At 44.0% G+C, this 22,051-nt stretch overlaps 5 protein-coding genes across 5 annotated transcripts; all 5 read left to right on the top strand. All coding sequences in view use genetic code 11, as the record gives it.

The window, feature by feature from the left end:
• Nucleotides 1-406: 406 nt before the first annotated feature.
• EGR_08174 (hypothetical protein) lies at nt 407-3,406 on the top strand (the record flags this gene model as incomplete). The annotated part of the gene is made up of 1 exon (XM_024497423.1): nt 407-3,406. The coding sequence occupies one exon, from the start codon at nt 407-409 to the stop codon at nt 3,404-3,406; it is 3,000 nt and encodes a 999-aa protein (XP_024348133.1).
• Nucleotides 3,407-4,062: 656 nt separating this feature from the next.
• Nucleotides 4,063-5,730, top strand: EGR_08173 (hypothetical protein; the record flags this gene model as incomplete). Its single annotated transcript, XM_024497422.1, has 1 exon — nt 4,063-5,730. One exon carries the CDS (start codon nt 4,063-4,065, stop codon nt 5,728-5,730), a length of 1,668 nt encoding a protein of 555 aa, XP_024348132.1.
• A 410-nt stretch (nt 5,731-6,140) lies between these two features.
• On the top strand, nt 6,141-9,692 carry EGR_08172 (hypothetical protein; the record flags this gene model as incomplete). The annotated part of the gene is made up of 1 exon (XM_024497421.1): nt 6,141-9,692. The coding sequence occupies one exon, from the start codon at nt 6,141-6,143 to the stop codon at nt 9,690-9,692; it is 3,552 nt and encodes a 1,183-aa protein (XP_024348131.1).
• A 357-nt stretch (nt 9,693-10,049) lies between these two features.
• EGR_08171 (hypothetical protein) lies at nt 10,050-12,980 on the top strand (the record flags this gene model as incomplete). Its single annotated transcript, XM_024497420.1, has 1 exon — nt 10,050-12,980. The coding sequence occupies one exon, from the start codon at nt 10,050-10,052 to the stop codon at nt 12,978-12,980; it is 2,931 nt and encodes a 976-aa protein (XP_024348130.1).
• Nucleotides 12,981-13,424: 444 nt separating this feature from the next.
• EGR_08170 (V-type proton ATPase subunit H) lies at nt 13,425-21,725 on the top strand (the record flags this gene model as incomplete). Its single annotated transcript, XM_024497419.1, has 15 exons — nt 13,425-17,250; nt 18,205-18,300; nt 18,337-18,424; nt 18,462-18,564; nt 18,599-18,688; nt 18,723-18,836; nt 18,872-18,976; nt 19,013-19,110; nt 19,152-19,262; nt 19,315-19,402; nt 19,478-19,627; nt 20,539-20,696; nt 21,317-21,418; nt 21,462-21,575; nt 21,647-21,725. The coding sequence occupies 15 exons, from the start codon at nt 13,425-13,427 to the stop codon at nt 21,723-21,725; spliced, it is 5,322 nt and encodes a 1,773-aa protein (XP_024348129.1).
• Between the last annotated feature and the right edge of the window lie 326 nt (nt 21,726-22,051).

Genomic DNA, 22,051 nt, shown 5'->3' with positions numbered 1-22,051 from the left:
AAATGTGGAGTGATGGGTGCCACCACTTGTATTGGTGGTTGTCATTACTACATAAAACTCTGCCCATATTTTAAATTTGATATCCTAGTAAAATATTTTTTCTCTTTTAATAATGGCCTTTGCACATCATATGAAGCTTATCTCCTGCAGTTTTAAGGTTGATCAATCGTGAATGTATTATTTTTTAATTTTTCTTTTGCATGCTCGAGTTTGTGATGTAATTTGGAGCTTAAATTTCGGTTTTATCCACTTAGGTTTCATTGCGTTTCCTTCCCCAACAATGAATGTGTCGTCTCATTTTGGTGAATGCATTTCTCATGTGTATGTATCCACCCATCATGTGACGGGATTGCCTTATTGATTCAGGCAACCCATGTGGTTAAACGTGTGTTTTATCCCATGGGATATGATGGACGGTAGCTCTGACTTGATTAAGTCCACTTTTATCCACAGACGTGATGAAGGAAGGGACACTCTGAACACAGAATTTCAAACCGCCGATAATTCAAAATTTGAAGAGGGGGTTTTTGGAGTTAGTTCCTTTCGTTTTACTAAGATGCCGCTTCTCAACAAATGGAATTCTTTAGAGTGTAGTAATTCTAATGAGGATTATGATTGCCGCCATAAGTCCGGCCAGCGCACATTGGAAACATCAATCTGCCTTTCACCAAAGCCCAAAAAGGACGTAATTGCTGAAATCAGTATTGACTTGAACTGTGCAAAATCGAATAGTTACGGCCCGGGTGTAGAAGATGATGTGTGCACGAAATGCATTGAAGTAGATTTTGCTGATCCGTTACATTTTGAAAGCCACCCACGTGATTCATCATTGAACAAGGCATCGAATCTATCTGGTTATTCTGTAGTAGATCAAAGTAGTCGTCCCAGTCTTGATGAGGATAGCATTCGAAGAACTGTGATGTCATTAAGGGAGAACGTAGACGAAGTCAACCGTGCATTATGCTCCCAGGTCAGCGCTACAACTATCGAAAAACAACTACTAGAAGAAATACAGGGTATGAAATTACAATTGTGTGAGTTGAGTGAAGGCCTGAAAAATCAGTGTTTAAACAGTCCTCCCCAAGATCTGTGTGCTCATTCGTCATACCTGTCAAAGGATTCCAAGTTAGAACTGAGCAAGAACATTGAGGAAATTAAGTGCCACCTCCAGCAACTAACTGCGGGACTCGGTTGCTCCTCATCACCTCCCGTTTGCCCCAAGTGCAACTCCCCGTGCGAGAGTTTGAAAGCTGAGGAGAACGGTGAAAGTGAATACAAGTCTGAAAGTGATTCTCCAGTCATGGAGTGCCAGGAGGCTTTACAGTGCTTAGAATGTGATGTTGTAACCCAAGAAGCTAAAGTTCGAAGAGCAAACATTAATCAGTTCCTGCTAGATAAAGTAGAAGGACTGAAGACCTCCATCGATGACGCTATAGCGACAGAGAAAGTCTGTTATGAAAATGAGAAATCAGATCATTTTTGTGCTCATTTTGCTACCGAAAAGGACGATCGCGCTAATACTTGCACACAATCTGTGGTATCCACTGGAAACCAAAAAACTTCTATTGAGCGTATATTTCAAATTTTACAAGATCTAGAATACCTTCTTTCATCTGATAAATCTAGTCTTAACCAGGCCAGAGCTCTGGAGCTGGTCTGTAACTTGAAGCAACTTCTAGATTCTGAATTTAGTAATCCGGATGTGAAAGCTGATGATAATATGGCATTCCGGGAATTGAGTGAGAAATATAACTGTGCGCCGCCGTATCCAATAGCTCTTCCACCTTGTATGATGGATGAACGGAGGCATCCCGACTCATCAAGCCACAAGGGCTCTGCAGCCTCTGTATGCGTAAGCACTATTTCTAATCTCTCAGAATTTCCCCCAGGAAAAGATTTAAATGAATCTATTAACGCAAAAATAAAAAATTTATTACGTGAGCTCTATTGCGAGTTACAGTCATTCGATGAAGATATTAAAGCAAAAGTACTTTCGATGTTGGAGGAAATAAGCGAAACCTTAGAAGCACTGCAAAGTTGTCAACAGACAGAGCTTGCTGCCTCTATGAATCTTTGCGCCGATTGCGAAGTTCAAGCAGAACCTGAACAGTTTGATACGTGTGGACTGCCCCCTACACCTCAAGAAGAAATGACTAGTGAAAATCCCAATGAGTGTCAAGTAGCAATCATGGCAACACCAAATTTGTGCAGTCTATTAACGGAACTTCAGAATCTTATTAAATCACTGCAACCCTCGGCGCAGCTCTCCGACTATGATTTCGGACCAAATCTAGATCGTGTGTTAAACAATCTGAAACAGGTTTTGCAAACAAAGTGTAATGAGTCGGATATTCTGGAGAACATAGGAAGTATTTTGAAATCCATGGAGGCCGAGCTTTGTCAGCAAGGCGCAGGGGCTTCAACACAGGCGGCTGCCATTTCCGAGGTGGAAGAGTTACTAATGGCTGCTGGTGTTAACTTTCTCAAAGAGGAAGAATATTCCTGTGAATCTGAGCACTCCTTATGTTGCACAGATGGGACGGTTCCGAGTGAAATGTATGATGAGAAGATAATGGTAATCCTGGATGCGATAGAAAGATGTATTAGAGAAGCTGGAAGTTGTTGTCAAAATCATGTGGAAGCAATGTGTCTCACAGGAAACGAGCAGTGCATAAATATGGAGTGTTCCAATGCTCCTGCTCGAAGTTGCGCGGAGGAGGTCGAATACAAGTCACCGGCAGTCGCGTGTGCTGAGGCGATCAATTCACGGGTAGCGTTGATTTTAGCGGAACTAAAGGGTGTCGTACAGACATTGGAGATGGAGGGTTCTACACTTCGAGATAGCACGATTTCAAAGATGTTTTACATCTTCGGTCAAATTGAATGTGTCCTAGAGACAGACCGACAAAATGCTTCCCTTCTCATGGAAATAAAACAAATTCTTGGACAAATAAACGGAAAGAAGATGGAAAAAGTTGCAGAATCTATTATTTCTGAACATGTAGCACCCTTCACAGCATGTTTTCCTCCCCCTACAACAGGCAGCGAAATCCGCGAAAGCAATAGTCGAAGTCGAAACCGTTTGAGTACAATACAAAGTGAAGGATACATTCCCTCTGAACATGCAGCGCCCTCTACAGCATGTTCTGTTTCCCCTACAAGAGGCAGTAAAATCTGTAAAAGCAGCAGTCAAAATCGAAGTCGATGCAACACAATACAGATTGAAGCATATATTGACTCTGCACGTGCAGCAGCTTCCACAGCATGTTCCCCTCCCCCTACAACCGGCAGCGAAATCTGTAGAAGCAGCAAACCAGGTCTAAGTCGGAGCCGAAGTCGAAGTAGTACAATGAAAAGTGAAGGTTATCTTAACCGGTGTCTGAATGCGCTTAGAAAGACGCGCTGATGGTTAAACATTCCGTTTTCTCGATTTTGAATTGTCTAAAATTAAAAGTGGATAGTTTGATTAATAATAAAAACATTATTTTTATCCATTATTTAAATAATTCTGTTTGCTTTTTTTCCCATCTTTGAGTACATTTATGCATATTTTGTAAACCAGTCAAATAGTGTATCTCAAGTTGGCCATCTCAAGGGAGCCCTCTAATTTAGCTAGTTATATAGCTTTCAAGATCACGTGTCCCGGCCGCTTCATCGATTCCTGCCAATATTCATACATTTAACACGTGGCTAATTCCATGATCTTTGATGGAGCTAAACACGGGCACGATGTGTAATTCAGTGGGCTTTAACCAGGAAGGCTTAAAATGCACAATGTTTGAATTGAAACAATGTGTGTATGCTATCATTCAATTGCTGCGCTCGGAGTTGAACACCTGTCCTGTTGGAGAGGGGCTGATAAATAAAGTACACAATTTGAAATCACAGTTATCCGAACTGAGTGAAGACTTGGTAAGGCAATGCAAATGTCTTCGGAATTCGGCTCAGAGCTGTGGAACAGGTTTGGGGATAAAATTAAATGTGGATCGAAACGACGTACTTGGTAGGAATAGGAAGTGCACGAAGCAAGAGCCATGCGAATTCAGTTTCTCACCAACTTCAATGACCGACTTCAATCCTCGAGAGCTGGAATGCCAAAAGCCCCAGGTGTTTGGATGCGATAATCTTCAAATCAGTAAGGAAGCTACAAATCTTTGCGGCAACTCAATGAAACCGAAGACTCAAACAGAGTGCCCCTTCCATGATGATTCGGATAAGGCCTTTGAAGCAGAAATGTTTGACCAGTTCTGTGCTCTTGGATCAGCGATGTCGTTCGAAAATCAGACAAAAGAGTTCGAAAACGATGTTGAAAGAGTTTTGATATTATTAAATGAATTGAAGAATATTTTGGCTAATGGAAACTGTTCTGGAAACAGAAGTTTTGGCCCACAAGCACTGGAACTGGTCAAATGTCTAGAAAACCTTGTAAATGGTGACTCATTGGCCAATGAAAATGATTATCTGACGCAAAATTTTTCAGCAGGCATACTGAGTGAAGATTTCGACATAATGCGCCCTGACGCCATCAAGCCGGATATTGATCTCAATACAAGGTTTAAAGACATGATGTGTAAGTTGTACAGCGAGCTGGAACTACTGGAGGATGAGGTGAAAGAAAGGGTAATTTCAAATTTGGAGAAAATGCGCGAAACACTAATGAACGATGAACCAATGAAAGGGGAAACAGAAGACATGCCTTGTGACGAGGATGCAAATGAAGCACAACACGAAGGAGGATCAAATTCTGCTCCAATGGAGTGCGAAGATGGTACACGAGAAAATGAGCAAACTGGAGAGAATGCACTTTTAAATGGCAATATGGATCCTGAATTTCAGGTGGAAACTGATCCTCCAGATAAGGAAATTCATGACACTGCAAAACAGTCTTTGACAGAGGATAATGAAGGAAATGAAAACAACTTGAGCGGTCATCTGTTGAATGTGTTCCCGAAGAAGGAGGAAGCAGTTCTAAGTGATGCTTCTAACAATTCTGTGACGGAAAGTCAATCAAATTTTTCTTTGACTGCCGACATTCGAGAAAAGATTACGTCACTTCTCTGTAAACGGGACAGATTAACCTTATTAGAGTTCAAAGGAAAACTGCTCTCTGTACTGCACGATTTGGATGACATTTTGGACACATTTGAAACCAAACTTACTACTTCGAAACAGCTTCCTCTATTTGACCAACAAGATCGTCAGAACCCTATTAAGCCCACTGCAAGTTTGTTTTGGGTGATGTCTTGCCTGAAGAATTTCATTCGACGTGTTGAGCCGAACCTGCAAGTTCCAGAATGTAATCTAGAGGCTAAGATATGTAGTCTGTTATGCGTTTTCTCCTACCTATTGCAGTTACACCATCCCGATTCGTCCAATTTGGGAATGGCAAAGGAAGTTTTGAAGTGTCTTGATATTGAGCTCTCTAGGCAGGGCGCAGGGACCTCCGTGCTCGCTGCTTATACGCGTCAGTTGGAGGAAATGGTTATGAATGCAAAGGCAGTTAAAACCGATACCAAAGTGGAGGAAAACGCTGAAACTGGCTCAATAAACTCCTTCGAATTTGAAAATACTAATCATATTCATCAAATTAGACCAGCAGTTGCGGAAGGTGCAGAGAACACACAAAGTGCCCCACTGAATGCTGATACCAATAACGATCCGGATGGAATTAGCCAAACAGCCAGTCCATTGGCAGACGAAGTTGAGTGTAAGGAAGCGGCCAATTCCTGAAGCGTGTCTGATGCAGGAAACTCTCAACAACATTATCTACAGTGAACGAGACCCAACTGCCTAAAAAAATGGTGACGAGACTCCGCAAAAAGAGGTCTTGAAAAAGCCACAACTATTATTTCTTTTTAAGTTAAACCCAATAATTTAAAAAAATTAATAAATGATTCGATCTAAACTTGTTACTTTCCATTTCACGTTGTTCTGATAAGTGCTCTTTAGAACAGTGTGTGTTAAGACGCTTAGACTGTCACTTGGATGTCCGAATGTTTGTCACGTGAAACATTTGACATATTGATTTTCATAACAATCGTTGGAAGTACGCTTTGAGGGCCACTGCGAGTTGAGGGGTGTCTTGACTTAACTGCCGGGACACAGTGAACAGAAGAGATCAGCCGCGTGAATTGGTAGGTATGAAAATGGAAAGCCGAAATCACGGAGATCGCGGAGAAAGCAATCTTAATAGCAAACTCGCGGATTGCCTGGAGCCAATACAGTCATGTGTCTCAAATGCGAACAACGCAAATACATGTGCTACGAATAAAGACCAAGGACGAGGCAACATTGATGCAGAGAGCGTAAAACGAACTGTTGCACAGTTGAAGACAAGTGTGGGCGAGATTTCGCGTGTAGTGTGCGCGCAAGCGTCTACTGGAGAGGGAAGAATTTTGAAGGAGATCCGCGATATAAAAATGCAATTATGTGATTTAAATAAGAATTTGCGAGGGCAAGTGAACAGCACGGCAGATGGGAGTGCACCCACTACTGAAAATATAACCCAGAACGATCAAACAGAAAGTGCTGCTCCAAATGAGGAAGTAGTGGATGCTCCAGAGCCTACTGATACCAATCTAGTTGGTAATCCTACGCTGATAAACATGCAAGAGACAGTGAGGACACTTCAGTGTAAACGGGATGAAATTTCATCTGATGAGATCAATGAAATGTTAACTTCGGTGCTAAATGATATATACAAACTCTTGGGTTCGCAAGGGAATGACGAAGTGGGTAAGGAGCCGATAGATGAAGAAAATAAAGCTGTAGACTGTGCTACAGACCAAGAGCCACTTAAGCCCACCTCCCAATTGAACAAAGCATCAGCATGCCTTCAAAAACAAATTAAATGTATCAAATCAGATGCGACATTTCAAGACTGTGATCTCGAATCAAGCATACGCTGCACATTGGCGATGCTGAAGGATATTATTTCAACAGATCGTCCGGATTCAAATAAATTAGGAAAAATTAATAAGACGCTGAAGTCCCTTGCCTGTGAACTAAATAGACAGGGTGGAAAAGGCTCACAAATAGCAGCTGAGATAAATGAACTCCAAAAATTCATGCTAAACAATGGGGAATCGAATGCCAATCCGAACAACCCTAACAACTCCGATCAATGCTGTGCCGATCTGTCCGAAACACTGCAAATGGCTCAGATTATTAAGCAACTTCAGGGGATCGTTCAATGCAGCCAACCAGATACAGCATTCCCGGATTGTGGATTTGAAGCCAATCTTTCATTCCTAATGGACAAGTTGATGGAAATTATTCAATCATATGGGTGCAATTCCAAGCCGCTGGAGGAGATAACAAAACTGATGACATGCCTCGAAAGCGAAGTGTGCAAACAGCGTCCATGCGAGTCTGAAGTCGTAGCGAAAATCCATGAGGTCCAGCAAATGCTCAACCCGAGTGACCAGTGCTATTCCAACCAATTTGACGCGTGCCAAACCAATGCCAACCAATGCGGGGCCTCACTACAGGCGACACCTGAACTGTGCAATATTATAAAGCAAATGCAAAACCTCATCAAGTGCCTCAAACCGGATGCGCAATTCTCGGGTTGTGACTTACAGTCGACTATTATGTGCATGCTGGGGATTCTGAAGGCAATCATTCAGTGCGCGGATTCTAGTGCACTGGAGAGGATAACAAATATGTTGAAGTGCTTGGAAAGGGAACTTTGTAAACAGTCTGAAGCTGCATCAGCGCTTTTATCGAAGGTGCGTGAGATTCAACAAATGCTAAACAGGGGAAATGGATGCGGCGGCTCCAATCAGCAACACGGTGCCTTCCAATGCGGTAACGATCAACGCGGTTCTTCTCTAAAGCCAACACGTCTTTTGACTTGCTTGGTCAAGCACATTCAAAATGTCATCCAGTGTGTGAAACCAGACCTGCAAATCCCAAATTGTGACTTAGAATCAACTCTCCTATTCTTACTTAACCAACTGAAGGAAATTATTCAGTCAGGATCCGCCAATCCCAAGGCCTTGGAGAAGGTTCCAAAGATGATGCACTGCCTGGAATCAGAGTTGTACAATCAGGGTCAAGGTAAATCCGCTATTGTAGCAAAAGTTCGTGAAATTCGACAGTTGCTGAATGGTGGATCGAGCTGTGGGCCCTCGAACAGGCAATCCGACGTTAACCAATGCGGTACCACACTACAAGCGACACCTGAACTATGTAATATTATAAAGCAATTACAAAGTCTCATCAAATGTCTTAAACCGGATGCACAACTCGGTGGTAGTGACTTACAATCTACTATCATGTGCATACTGGAAGCTCTAAAGATGATCATTCAGTGTGCCGATTCCAGTGCACTGGAGGGAGTAGGAACTATATTGAAGTGCTTGGAAACTGAACTCTGTGAACAGCGTGAAGCCTCATCGGAGCTTTTATCGAAGATGCGTGAGATTCAACAAATGCTAAACAGGGGAAATGGATGCGGCGGCTCCAATCAGCAACACGGTGCCTTCCAATGCGGTAACGATCAACGCGGTTCTTCTCTAAAGCCAACACGTCTTTTGACTTGCTTGGTCAAGCACATTCAAAATGTCATCCAGTGTGTGAAACCAGACCTGCAAATCCCAAATTGTGACTTAGAATCAACTCTCCTATTCTTACTTAACCAACTGAAGGAAATTATTCAGTCAGGATCCGCCAATCCCAAGGCCGTGGAGAAGGTTCCGAAGATGATGCAATGTCTGGAATCCGAGTTATACAATCAGGGTCAAGGTAATCCTACTCTTGCAGCAAAAGTTCAAGAGATTAAACAGTTGCTGAATGGTGGATCGAGTTGTGGGACCTCGGGTGGACAAGCCGATGTTAACCAATGCGGTACCTCATTAAAGGCGACACCTGAGCTATGCAGAATTACAAATCAGTTGCAAAGTCTCATCAAATGTCTTAAACCGGATGCACAACTCAGTGGTTGTGATTTACAGTCGGCTCTCATGTGCATGCTGGAGACACTGAAGACGATCATTCAGTGCGCGGATCCTGGCGCAGTGGAGAGGATAGGAACTATGTTGAAGTGCTTGGGAAGTGAACTCTGCAAACAGTATGAAGCTGCATCAGCTCTTTTAGCCAAGGTGCGTGAGGTTCAACAGCTGCTAAACCAAGGCAGTGCGTGTGGAAGCTCAAATCAGCAACGTGGTGCTGGTCCCTGCGATTCATCATCACTCAGAGAGACACCTAATCTGCGCTGTTTGGTGCCAGAACTTCAAAAGATTGTCCAATTCCTGAAACCAGACATTCGATTTAAGAGTTGTGATTTAGAGTCAACAATTTTGTGCTGCCTAAAAATTTTGCAAGACATTCTCCAATGTCAAGGTCTCCAGCCATCTGTTATGGGGAAGCTTAAGAAAATTTTGGATTCCCTTGAATGTGAGGTGTGTGAGCAGGGCCTATTTCAATCGAATCTTTTGACTTCCATCTGCGAGGTCAAGCAATTGGTCTGTAATCAAAAATCTGGTTCTGAACAGGTATGTGGTGGTGAAAGCTTGGAAGATGTTGTCGGAAGGACTGTGAAAACAATGGACGAATGCATTCGAGAATTGGAATATGTTCTCCGTGATTTCGTGGGCAATGACACATGTGGGCAAAACGATAGAGACTTTTGCTTCAATGGGAATAACAACTTTCAGAAAAGAGACGACTTGCTTTTTCCCCAGAATTGAGCACATGGCTGTTCTGGAAACTTCCTATTCATTTTTGCGATAACTAAAATAAATATTTATTTACTTACCCACGTTTCCTTATATCTACTCAAAATTCTGTCTTTTATTTTTTTTTGTACTTATTTTCAACTAAGTTTTAGTCGTCGTCACAGAAGGCGTAAGGAAATTGGTGGTGGAGGTTACAGTCGCATCACGTGATGTAGCGATTGTATCGATTTTCAGAGGGTGTGGTGTGGGCACTGTGGGTTAGAATGCAGAAAGGTTCTGATCCGAGGGAGGGCTCTTTGAGTGGAGAATTACATGATTACGGATCAGAACAAAGTGCTATTGCAATTAATGACAACGGAAGCAGTTCTGATGAAAGCAGGAGGTGCAAAGTGTGAAGCTGAGGGCTGCGAAGGTCATCGGCTACCGCAATTACAAACCTTAAACTTTACCAACTCGAATGATTTTGTGGGAGCTGATTGTGAATCAGCCTTTGCAACGAAAGATAACACCCTGGATTGTCCGCCCAATGAAAACTCTCAGCTGGGTTCCAGTGGTGAAAGCATTAAAAGAATTATTATGCGCTTGAAACAGAGTGCGACCGAGGTAATCAAAGCAATGCATTCGCCTGAAGAAGCCTTGAATAACGAAGTATCTTTAAAGGCGCTCGCTTGCATGCCTTCGCCGTTGAGCAACGTGTCGAAGGATTCAAAGCACCAGTGGTGTGATCAGACGAAATCCAATGCTCCTCAAAGGCGCGTTCAATGTCCATTCAACATGGAAGCACAAACTATCGTCTACAATCCTTCCACAGAAAGTAACCGACGATGTGGGCAATTCGGGCCATACAGTACTTGCGACCAGTTGATAACTCCAGCATCTAGTATGTCAAGGGAAAATACTAGCGGTAAGGCAGCATTGCCTGCCTGTAAACGAAACTGCCTCTCATCAGCCGATGAGACGATGCAATCGCTACGTACTGCAGCGTGTGAAATAGAAAAAGTCATGAAAAGTATTGGTGCATCGACGGTGAATTGTCCAGCACAAGCAGGCTCAACAGTCCTTGAATGCGGCACGACAACGAGGTCGGCATCGCGACATGCAGTGGACAATGCAGATTCGAAAGCAGAGTCTTCTCCGTATTCGCCTACATTCTTAGACTCACCCCAGTTGCGTGATTGGATAGAGCTTCTTCAAAATCTCGCTCGGTGTATGCAACCGAATGCCCAATTTCCTAATAGTGACCTCAAGTGCATGATCATGTGTACAGTGAATATTCTACAGGATATTCAAAAGTCAATGGATAACCTGGATTCCGAAGCCTGCACTGTACATGAATTACAGCAGAGGACCAATGGTCAATGCAATGAATTTGTGGACAAATCAACTGTAATCCGTCCAAATGAAAAAGAACTCACGGGGTCACTTCTACTGTGCAGGCTAATGGAAATATTTGAAAAGCTTATTCTCTCCATGCGACCAAATGCAGCTCCTCTACGCCATGATCTTGGATCATCGCTCTCCTGCTCATTGTCGATCATAAGGGATATAATTCAAACTGAGTGTCTTGAGTCACGCAAGCTTCAGACAATTGGTAAAATTTTGAAATGTCTTCAAAGTGAAATCTGTCGACAAGTTGGAGAGAATTCGGATATCCTGCCAAAAATACGTGAAATTCAGGAGATACTTCAAATCTTGGACAGTGAAGCCGCTATAGACAGACAGTGCGTACCTACCCAACATGATATGACATTGCAAAAGACGACTCAACTCTCAAACATTATTATGGAGATTCAAAAGCTCCTCCTCTGCAGCAGACCAGACGTGGTGTTTCCAGATTGCGATGTTCAATCCACGATTATTTGCATAATGCTATTTCTGAAGGATAATATTCAGTCGGGAATTCTCAATGTCAGTACTTCAGAGAAGGTAGCACAGCAACTGCAAAGTCTTGAAGGTGAAATATTGAAGCAAGGCTTGCACAATTCGAGACTGATAGATAGTATTTGCGAAGTGCAACAATATATTAAAAAAATTAATAGCTCGAGAGCGATTAATCATTTGGATCCCTGTCGATTGCAATTAAAAGAGACGCCTATTTTGAGCAAGATCGTAGTAATACTTCAAAGGGCCATCCAGCACATCAAAGATGATGCCAACTTTCCAACTTGTGACTTGGAATTGAGAATTTTAGGCTTACTGAAAATGTTGAAGGGCGCACTCCAGTTGGTGCGTCCTGATGACAAGGTTTTGAAAAGGTTGGAAAAGATTATGCGATGTCTTGAATGTGAGGTGTCCAAGCAAGGTTTGCAACAGTCCGATATTGGTGCAGCTGTCCTTGAAGTTCAACAGATTCTACTGAAACTGCAGGATGCATGTGACCAGGGCCTTGGTGCAATTAAGGAGACGCCTCAGCTGAACGAAGTAATAGCGAAACTTCGCGAATTCATTCAATGCATGACACCAAATGTCTGTTTTCCAGAAAATGACACTGAAACTATGGTTATTGCATTACTAAATGCTCTAAAGAAAGTAATTACACCGACAAGCACCATGCCTGACACAGTGGAAAGAGTGCTGGAACTGCTGAAGGTTCTAGAATGTGAGGTGCGTAATCAAGGGGTTGGTGAGTCTAAGGTTTCAGCCTGCATTCACGAGATTCAATGCAGTCTAGCACAAATTACAACTTCAAATGCTCCGCAGATACCCAGCAATGAGTCTATTAAGAGGGCTTTGAACGCCTTAGTTACCGCCAATACTTGCATCAAAAACTTGGAACACATGCTATGTCAGTATGTTGAAACGCCTCCACAGTCTAAGAATGTGCCCGTTGGAAGAGTAGTCGAATACAGCGGGACTTATCCTTGTAATCAAGAAGAAATATCACCCCCTTCTGCTGAAGCCCCCCTTCCCGTTGAATACACTGGAACTGCCCAAAACGATCATCCCTTTGAACATGATGAAGCGCCAGCAGCAGCTGATGGCCTAACAGTCGAACAGGCCTTAAATGCCGGTCCACCTAATAGTGACAAACCATCACCATCTTCTGCCGACTATCCTGATGGCCAGCCAGTTGAGTACAGTGGGACCTCTCTGAAGCCCTACCCCTTTACTCACGATGAATGGCAGATCGCTGAAGCAAATGGGACTATTTTCTCGGGAGCCCGATCAAACAATCTATCCGACCGTTTTGCCGAACCAGGAGTAAGCGGCAACAGTCAGAATAGCGATAACAGCAAAAACCAAAACAACATTCATGAATGGAATACTGACGAGTGTTTGAAAGAACCTCACTCAGAATAGCAATCACCAAACCATTCACTTCAAAGTGATTAAACAGTGGTCCTTCTGACGGCATTGCAAACATTACGTGTTCATTTTACGCCAATGTTTCAAATGTCGAAAAATAAATAATCCTTTCATGATATATCGAATTTTGATTCTCAAATCAGTGTTTGCTTACCCCTTTATTATATGCTGTGCTTTTAGAATAGGTAGTTTACCCATAATCGCAGGAAGGCTGCCTCCAGAAGGCATATGATCTAGCCATCCCCATCGATTTTCACGGGGAGGGGTTGTGCACGCAGCACGTGGAAAGTGCCGGGAGATACGATGCAGGAGCTTGACAACATGTGGAATGCTCCAATGACTAGGAAAATAGTAGAAATGGGGGATGTTAGTAGTGCTTGTCGAAGATTCATCACCATTTCAGACGTCCTAGGACGTAGAACCGAAAGTGCTTCAGCAATGGATTACAGTGGGAATACGAATAGCGTCAGTAGAAGAAAGCCCAATATTGCTAGCCAAAATGGAACTCGAAGTGATACCTTCAATTGCACTGATGAGGGTATGGTAGCGACATCACAATTCAATTGCTCTGCTGGGAATGACCTCTCCTTGGACGACCCTAAATCTCCTGGCGAGGCAGTGAGCTTAAATAACTCAAGAAGTGAATGTTCTCAAGCTCTTGTAAAGCTTCTGGAGGACCTGAAAGACACACTTTTGGAATCAACGAAAACATGCAATGCAACCTTGAGGGAGAGCACTATAGCCTCAATTGAGACTGTACTGAAACAGATTAGGGCTCGATTGAATGAGCCTGTTATAAGCGAGAGTCTCAACTATAAATCCATTGAATGTTCCCAACCACGCTGTTCGGATGTGCCTACCGTTCTACGTGAAGTTGAAAGGAGCATACGATCTCTGAAAGAGGGGTCCTGTGGATCAAGTAAACTCTCCAACTCGGCAGTACGACCTCCCTCCTTGAAGGTAAATTCGATCGAATTGCCTCCAACAGAGGTGGAGCATACGAACTCACTGCGCAAGTCAGTCGCATCCAACCGAGAAGAAGGTTTGCGCGGAAACTCATGTAGCCCAAGTGTTGCTACCAAAACCTGTTCTTTAAAGGATCCCGCAGAACCCTCCGCAATAAGGCTACGAAGTTCAGGGGGTCTCAAAACTTCCCTGAAAGATGATCCCTCTTCCTTAAAATATTCGAATGCAGGTCATACTGTGGCGCGTTCTTCGAGGCTTCAAGCGAGCAAATGTAGTGACGCGGATCAGCAGAGATCAGCATCTGTGATTTCTCAAGCTTCATCTGCCAAAGGACCACCGACACCTCAAGATTCACCTTTGATGGTGGCGCCTGCCAGAACTTCCTCCAGTATAAAATCTGGTATCTCTAACAAATATAGTGGGAGCAATCGCAGCGGTCAGCCTATCGGAGAAAACACAGGCTTTGCAAAGAGTGCTAGTATTTCAAAAGCCTGTGAACTACCTGAATCAAAAGGATCACTTACTGGATCGGATAGAAATGCATTGGAGGGCAGTTGTCGGGGTTCCAATGGCCTCGCTTCCGTCGTCTCTTCAAACGCGGCCTCAGAGCCCAATGGCTCTGATTATGCATGCATCATTCAAGAGAGGGCGGATTCTGCTGCAGATCGACTTTCTACCCCGCCACGATGCTCTGAGTCCATGGAACAGCTAGCGCAGCCGACTAAAGATTGTGCTTTAAATAAAGATAGGAGCCTTACCACTGACATGGAACCTGGAAGTAGGAAGTCTACAAAGCTCTCAAAAATACTGCGCTCATTCAGATCTCATTCTTCCCGAAGTTCAAGATCCAAGCAGGGATCGCAGATCGCGGATCCAGTAGAGTTGTGTGCAAAGCTCTTGACAATTTGCGCTGGAAGTGTTGGGTCCACTCGACTTGAAACTTGCAGCCCGGAGGCTCTCTATGCAAAGATAGTCTCCATGGGTCCGGAGGGGGAGGAGTTTCTCCAGAGTGCTCATGACTACTTGAACACATCTCGAAGTCAACAACCATGTGGTAGCATTCCTCAAGAGGCAGCTCGTTACAGTCGAAAAAGTTCGGATTCTAAGCAATCTCTTTCAAAGCGAAAAGAATCCGAAGAAATGTGCGAAATCGCTCAAACCCGGAGGTCTAGTTCACACTCTTCCAAAATGACTGATCAAAATTCGAGGGAAGCATCACATTTGGAGAGTGGATTAACCGAAAAGTGTATTGAGCGAAGCAATTTAAAATCAGGCCAGGACCGACTCTCGGAGAAACCGACAGAAGTAGAGATTTTAGAGACACTGAAGGAGGTGCGTGAGAGCATGCAAAATATTGAGTCAAAACAGGATACAATGCAGATAAAAGTGGATCCAGAAGTACTGGAACTTCTCTACGATATGCGCAATAGTTTAAATTCGCCTAGCCGAGGCAAAGATTCTGATGTTCATGATGCCGAGGCAGTGTTAGGCTCTACAAAATCTGGTCATGACGAATACTATGACACAGGGCCGAGAAATGCGTCTGTTTTGACAAAAGGCGCTTTTGAGGAGGTGGGGGGTTGTAATGTGGATTTTCGATCACCAAGCTCAAGACTCTCGCCCCAGTACCTTAGAGAAGGCGGTCTCACTGATCCACGAACCTCGTGTGGCACTCGTCCAACTCAAAGGTCAAAACTGAGCATGCGTAGTATGCCACCGCAGGAAGGTATGGAGGCTTCCGAAATGCGCAGCACTCTTAATTATATTCGTCAAAGCATTAGTGCCATTGAGTGCAGAGATGCAAGTAGTCCCGGACCTGAGGTGCTAAATATGCTCACTGAGGTTCGAGATAGCATTAGAACTCTTAGCACCGCTCAACAGGAGCAGATGCCAGTGCAACCGGAGGTACTTAACGCACTTGAAGAAATCCGTGAAACTATAGGGAGTGTGGAGGAGAGAACCCACACGGCCCAGGAACAGGCGAATCAAGAAATGATGGCGATGCTGGAATCCGTGCGGCAAAGTATTCGCGCTGTTGAAATCGCAAATTCTGAAAAATCAGAGCTAAAAAATCAACAAATGATGGCAACACTGAACGAGATGCGTCAATCAGTTAATCGACTGGAAACAAAATCCGCGATGTCCGCGAGGAAGTTGAACCCCGATGTGGCTTCCTTACTTGGTGAAATCCGTTCTAGCATTCGGTGCTTGGAAACAAGTCGTACAAGCCAACGAAATGCCGCTGATTCCACCATGATGGATGTTTTACGGGACATTAAGGGTAGCCTTGTTTCTATTGAGGGAAGAACGTCGTCAGCTTCCCAACGACCTAGTGTTAATATGTTCGTGATGAACAACTCTAAGAAGTCAGTCAATGAGGATATTCTAAATAGCTTGACGGGAGTTAGAAGGAGCGGAGATATTTCTAACCTGCCTAGATCCAGCTCAAAAGGTTCTATAGACAAATGCATGAGTGCGCCGAACCAAGAGTTGGCACAGTCGCGGATCTCAGAGCAAAACGTCTCACCAATGCCAGCAGCATCGACAGATCCCTACGTGCGGACAGCTCTGGACGAAATCCGTCAGAGCATGCAGCAGATTATGACCAACGCATGCTCCGCGTCAGTGAACGTAGACGACCCGAAGTACAGTGAGATAAGAGAGAGTATTCTAACTCTTCAGCAAGACTTGCGCTGCCTTATAGATAAGCAGACGGAAGTGTCGGGACAGTTGTCACGCGAATCTGGGACGATGCAGCTGCAGGGGCTGTCGGAGGAGCTGGCGGACATCCGATCAGGAATGAAGAGTTTGATAGACACCATCCCCTCCATTGTCGAAGCTGTGCGCTCCGAGCAGGCGTCTATAAGCGCGGGACAGCAGAGCCGGGGCTGTGCATCGCCGCCACGTCGCCTACCCTCAGCGGAGAGTGTGGACGCCAAAGAGGCGGATCTACATTCCCCCATGTGCAAAAAGGTGTTGGAGATGCTGGAAGAGATGAAGAATGAGGGTGCGATGGAAAGAGAGCTGTTGCGGTGCGTTGGAACTGCATCTCCTGTGGCAGAATGCCAGACAGGTGAGATTCCCAACGTCGGTGGTACCCTTTCGACGCCGCCTGTGGCCCTGTGGAAGACTGAGCCCGTTGCGCCGGCCAGCATAGGATCGCCGTGTGTAGGACCTAGTGTTACAATACCCGTCACCTCACCAAACCAACTGCCCTCTAGCTTCACTCTGAGTTTCGTGGGTCCCCAGCCACAGGCTCTGGATCTGGCTCAACCAATGATCATCAGTATCAACGGACGTACTTTCAAGTGCTCAAAAATGTAGATGTAAATCTGGATCTGACGCATACACAAGCACTTACGGACATACGGTCTTACCTTTGTTTTACTGGTCTCAGTTTCACGACCACTCTTTAATTATCATTTTGCGCCCACCTTCTGGCGGACTGATCATGCAACGTCTCATTTGGTTTTTGTTTTAGTAAATCGATTACTGCTGTAGAACGGAGAACTTATGGTTATGTATTTAATTAGCGATAGTCATCCCATAGCTTTGATTAAGTATATTGGGCTTTCAGGACAATGAAAATGTTACTCTTAATGAAGGTTTTATCGGACAAAACACAAAAAGCACAAAACGAGCCTCACACTTAGAAGGCCGCCTAGTTTGTGATTTCTAGACATCGCGCAATTTTCTGCACATGCTCAAACAGCCAGTTTTCTGATCTGTATTTTTAAAAAAGGGTAAGAAAGGTACTTCTTAACAATTATTTGAGAACCATAAACAATAAACAAAGATTTTTGATTGCATTATGGCACTAATGTAATACGATAGTGGTTTGTCCCTCGGCATTGGGGAGGCACCACTTGTATACTTTGAATTAGCTCCCTTTTACCTCACTGGGTGGGCTGGCCTTTTGGGCCATGCCAATAGCCCAGATACCTTCTCTGCGCCGGATATATATTCTGCCTGAGTATTTTGTCTACTTTAGTCTTCAGGGAGTCCTGGGACGCTACACTAAGCACATAAAAAAGCCTGTTCCTAAGAGTCATCCTAAACCCTTTTTTTGATTTTTAAAGGACATATCATAGTCAGTATATTGTAGACCTCTTTTAAGGTTTCTTGTGGTTCGTCGAAAAACAAAGTGTTAAGAATGAAATCGCCAGAATTAAGTAACTATTAACAAAATTCACTATTTTTTACTCGAAACAGGCGATTATATTGTGGTTTGGGCGTCTTTATTTACGCAAAGGCCACCCAATTTGTGGGTTTTGTCTGCACTGTCTCGGCATCATGTCTCAGGGTGTAGGTTTTGGGAGTTCTAGCATACAGGACCTTGACTATGGGGGTATTTTTCTGAATTTTCGTAAATTCGCCTATTTAGCTCTTCAAGGACACATCGAAATGACGAATTTAGAGGGCAAAGTTTCCGACGTTCGTCTTGCTCGGGTTAATTGGCAGTCTTATCTCCAGTAGATGTATACTTGGCGCTGTAAACATCAATTTTAGAGGGCAAATGATTAGCCAGAGGCAGTTTGATTTTATATCACACCTTGATAACGCTACTACTGTGGAAGCTCGAGCTCGTGTAGTTAACGAATTTAAGGGCGAGGTTTGCTATTGATTATTTGCAACCCATTCCTTAGGTTGCGCAGCTGTCCGTTTCGATCTTAAATCGTATTTCCAAGGAGCAGACTTTGCAGTATTTGCTTTCTATGATGGACGACATGTTAAAAGTATAACCTTACTTGATTGATCTGCCCAAATTAGGAGGATACATCTCGTGTTGAGTTGTTTCGTCGGTACTTCGACTCAAAGTCGGAGAATATCTGGAATCATTTCTTCAATTTCCTTCAGCGAACTGATCTTGTTTGCGTTTATCAGGTATAGTCCTTTCCAAATGGTGGAACTTCTTTAAGGTATCAAAGATAATCACCAAGTTCGCCTGTTGGTCCACTCAACAAATCGACGAAAAGTCGCTAATTTACTTCTTTGGTTGGCTTCTCGAGAACCTTCAAAAGCCCGTTTGTCTTTGATATCTCTCCTCTACATATTTTTAGGGCAACGAGTATTTGCAAACAATAGCTCGTAATTTGCAGATGCTTCTTCGTGTACGCGATTATCGCAGTACTTTTGTGACTAAACAGGGTGTTGATGTGTAGATTTTCCGCATCTACTTTCCGTAACTGCATATTTTAGGCTTATCAAGGTGTTGTCTAACAGGGAGACTAATTGTGAACTTCACTACAAGCTCATTTTCTGCCTCTGGTGTCTCAGTTTTAATGCCAACTTGGTGCAGGTTATGGTGAAGTAGGTTTGTCCTTGTAGTAAGGATCTTACTCTCCACTTTCTCTTCTGCCAGAAATCCGACCCTTCTGCCTGCCGTTTGCGATGTCTTTTGTGATGCTGAGCGAGAGAAGGTTCTGCGAATTTGCATGGCCTTTCTGCGAGTATGCTTTTATTCTCAATCTCCTTGACGGTCCTTGTATTTGTTTGTGACGTCTCTTTCCGAATGCCCCTCCCAGTCCGTGCTAGAGAAGTTAGACGATCCGGTGGTGATGCGCGAGTGTTCCCTGCGGATGGTACAGTGCAAGGCTCTCAAGCGTCTGGAACTCCTCTCACAGAAGGATTTCAGCCATGACCCTGAGTTGACTGAGGATCTTAAGTTTCTACAGGTTCGAGTGTTTCGTTGGTTTGTCTTTTCATTTGCTTACAAATTACCCTTTTGCCATCTTGAAGCTTTGAATGGTGAACGGATAGCAAAGGGACTAATACAAGGTTTTTCTGCTATATGCAGTAGTGTTTTCGCCAATTTTGCATCTATGCTGTGTGAGGGAAACTGGACAGGCTTTAGAATGAGTTTGACTTCCATTGTAACTTATTCGCTTAAGTTCTTAACCAAGCTCTCTAGCATTTGTGCTTTACTGTTTTGTCTCAATTACAGTTATTGTGTTTGTATCGAAATTGAAATCGTTTGCTCGATCAGAAACTTTCGTTACTAGCCGTATTCATCAGTTGAAGCTTTGTCGACCCAACGTTTTTTGGCTCTTTCGAACTGGCTATTTTGTATCAGTGGAAATTTTCCGTAAATAGCACAAGCGACTTATGATATTGTTCATTTGTTCACAAAAATAACTTCAAAAGTGGTGCCACTTCACTGCAATGAAAGCAGAGGCCAATGTGATTTACCAAAGCAATATAGACGTTCAAAATCAGTTCCCTTTTAGGGAAATCGGACCTTTTATGTGTACAGACTTCACAATGCCACTTTTTAATTTCCCCGAGTTTTTTTTTATTTACCTCCTCCTCTTGCATTTGTACATGCATTTTTCACGGCCGTTATCGAGGTGCAAAAGTGATTTGCACATTTCTAATGATGGCCACTGGAAAGCCCAGTCGCTGTTTGCTAACCACTGCGGATGTTATTTTGACTTTGGGTGAACTTTGCCTTCTTGATTTCTTTTTCTGCAGGCCCTAGTGGTTCTGTTAATTAAGAATGAGAAACAGACTTCCATTGCCGGATTGGGTGACGTCAATGCGTGTAATGTAGACGGGTGTTCCACTTGTTTGTGTCGATATTTTGCAGGAGACATTGAAGGCAAGCGTGCAGGACGTGAGCAGCCTAGAGGAGTACACCACGGAGCTGACCTCGGGTCGGCTGGAGTGGTCGCCGGTGCACAAATCGGAGAAGTTTTGGCGCGAAAATGCCGTTAAGTTTACCGAGAACAACTACGAACTGCTTAAGTGAGTCGATATCATCTCTTACCTTAGTGCCACTTCTGACTTGAAGCTAGTGTAGCAAACAGCTCGAAACATCAGTGTGCTAAGGATCAGAGTGTTATTTTCTTGGTCGGTGATCCAAGTAACTCCGTAATTGCCAGCAATCCCAATAGGCCATGTGGGCAACAACTTGACCCAAGCCTGAGGTGTGCAATGCTCTGTTGAAGGCCGATGTTGTGGACACTACTCTTTTGAATCGACAAGGCGGATGGGCTTGGTGGTGGTGAATGAATAAGAGGGGTCTAGATGCTTATCTGCTTGAGGGGGAGCCATCACGTATTATTTTATTTGCTTACAATTGGGTCTTTTCGACGGTATCCTGAATTGACTGGCTAAGGTGCCATCGAAGAATGGAAACATTTCGAGACTCAATATTCACGAAAAAATTGCCATTTTATGGTTCAGTACTGACTAAGTAGGCAGTTAGCCTCAAATTGCAGGGTGGAGTCAGACCTAAACCGCTTAGCTCATTTACAAGACTAGCTGAGCCATGGAGGTAATTAGATCATTTATTGTGAGCATGCTTCCATCTCAGTATGCCCTGGTGAGGCTGTATAAAGATTTGTTGATCCGCCTGTGCACAGAATGCTCGTCTACCTGATGGAGAGCTCAACGGAGGCGGTGATTCTCTCAGTGGCAGCTCATGACGTGGGCGAATTTGTGCGCCACTACCCGCGAGGCAAACAGTAAATCAGTTTTCTCTTCTCCCTCAACCAGTCTTTCCCTTAGGGTTATTGACCAGCTTGGCGGAAAGCAGGTAGTAATGTCGCTGTTGCAGCACAATGACCCCAGCGTGCGCTACAACGCACTGCTGGCGCTGCAGAAAATCATGGTGCACAATTGGTGAGTTCGGTGGACTTCCCCTAAGTGGCTTAGATGCAGCCATTCATGCTGACATTCCATTCTTTATGCAGGGAATACCTGGGCAAACAGTTGGAGACCCAGAAGACGGCGCCGGCAGCGTCCTCGGCCTCGGTGGCGAAAATGAAATAGACGTTTCATTACAGCTTCGCTTCTTTCGCGCTGATTCGTGTGGATGTTGTCAATCCATTAACCATGCATAATATTAGTGGTCTTTTACTTGACTTTGATACACTCTTGGTTTTGTGACTTCCTGTGCATTTGTGTGTTCTTATTTATGCCCTTCACTGGGTCTTCAGACAAATCGGTCCGACTATTCGTTGTCTTCTGAGGGATGGGGGAGTCTGAGACTGGCGTGGGCTTCTGCACCAGGTGTCAGGAATTGTATTTCTTGTGACCTTTGGACTGGTCAATGCATTTCGTGCAACTTGGTGGGGGATGTTGTGACATTGTGATGC

This window comes from Echinococcus granulosus (genome assembly GCF_000524195.1).
Source record: "Echinococcus granulosus chromosome Unknown EG_S00098, whole genome shotgun sequence".
In the NCBI taxonomy this organism is placed as follows: domain Eukaryota; kingdom Metazoa; phylum Platyhelminthes; class Cestoda; order Cyclophyllidea; family Taeniidae; genus Echinococcus; species Echinococcus granulosus.
Note: the sequence above shows the minus strand (reverse complement) of the source record. Positions and strands in the feature narration are given on the sequence as shown.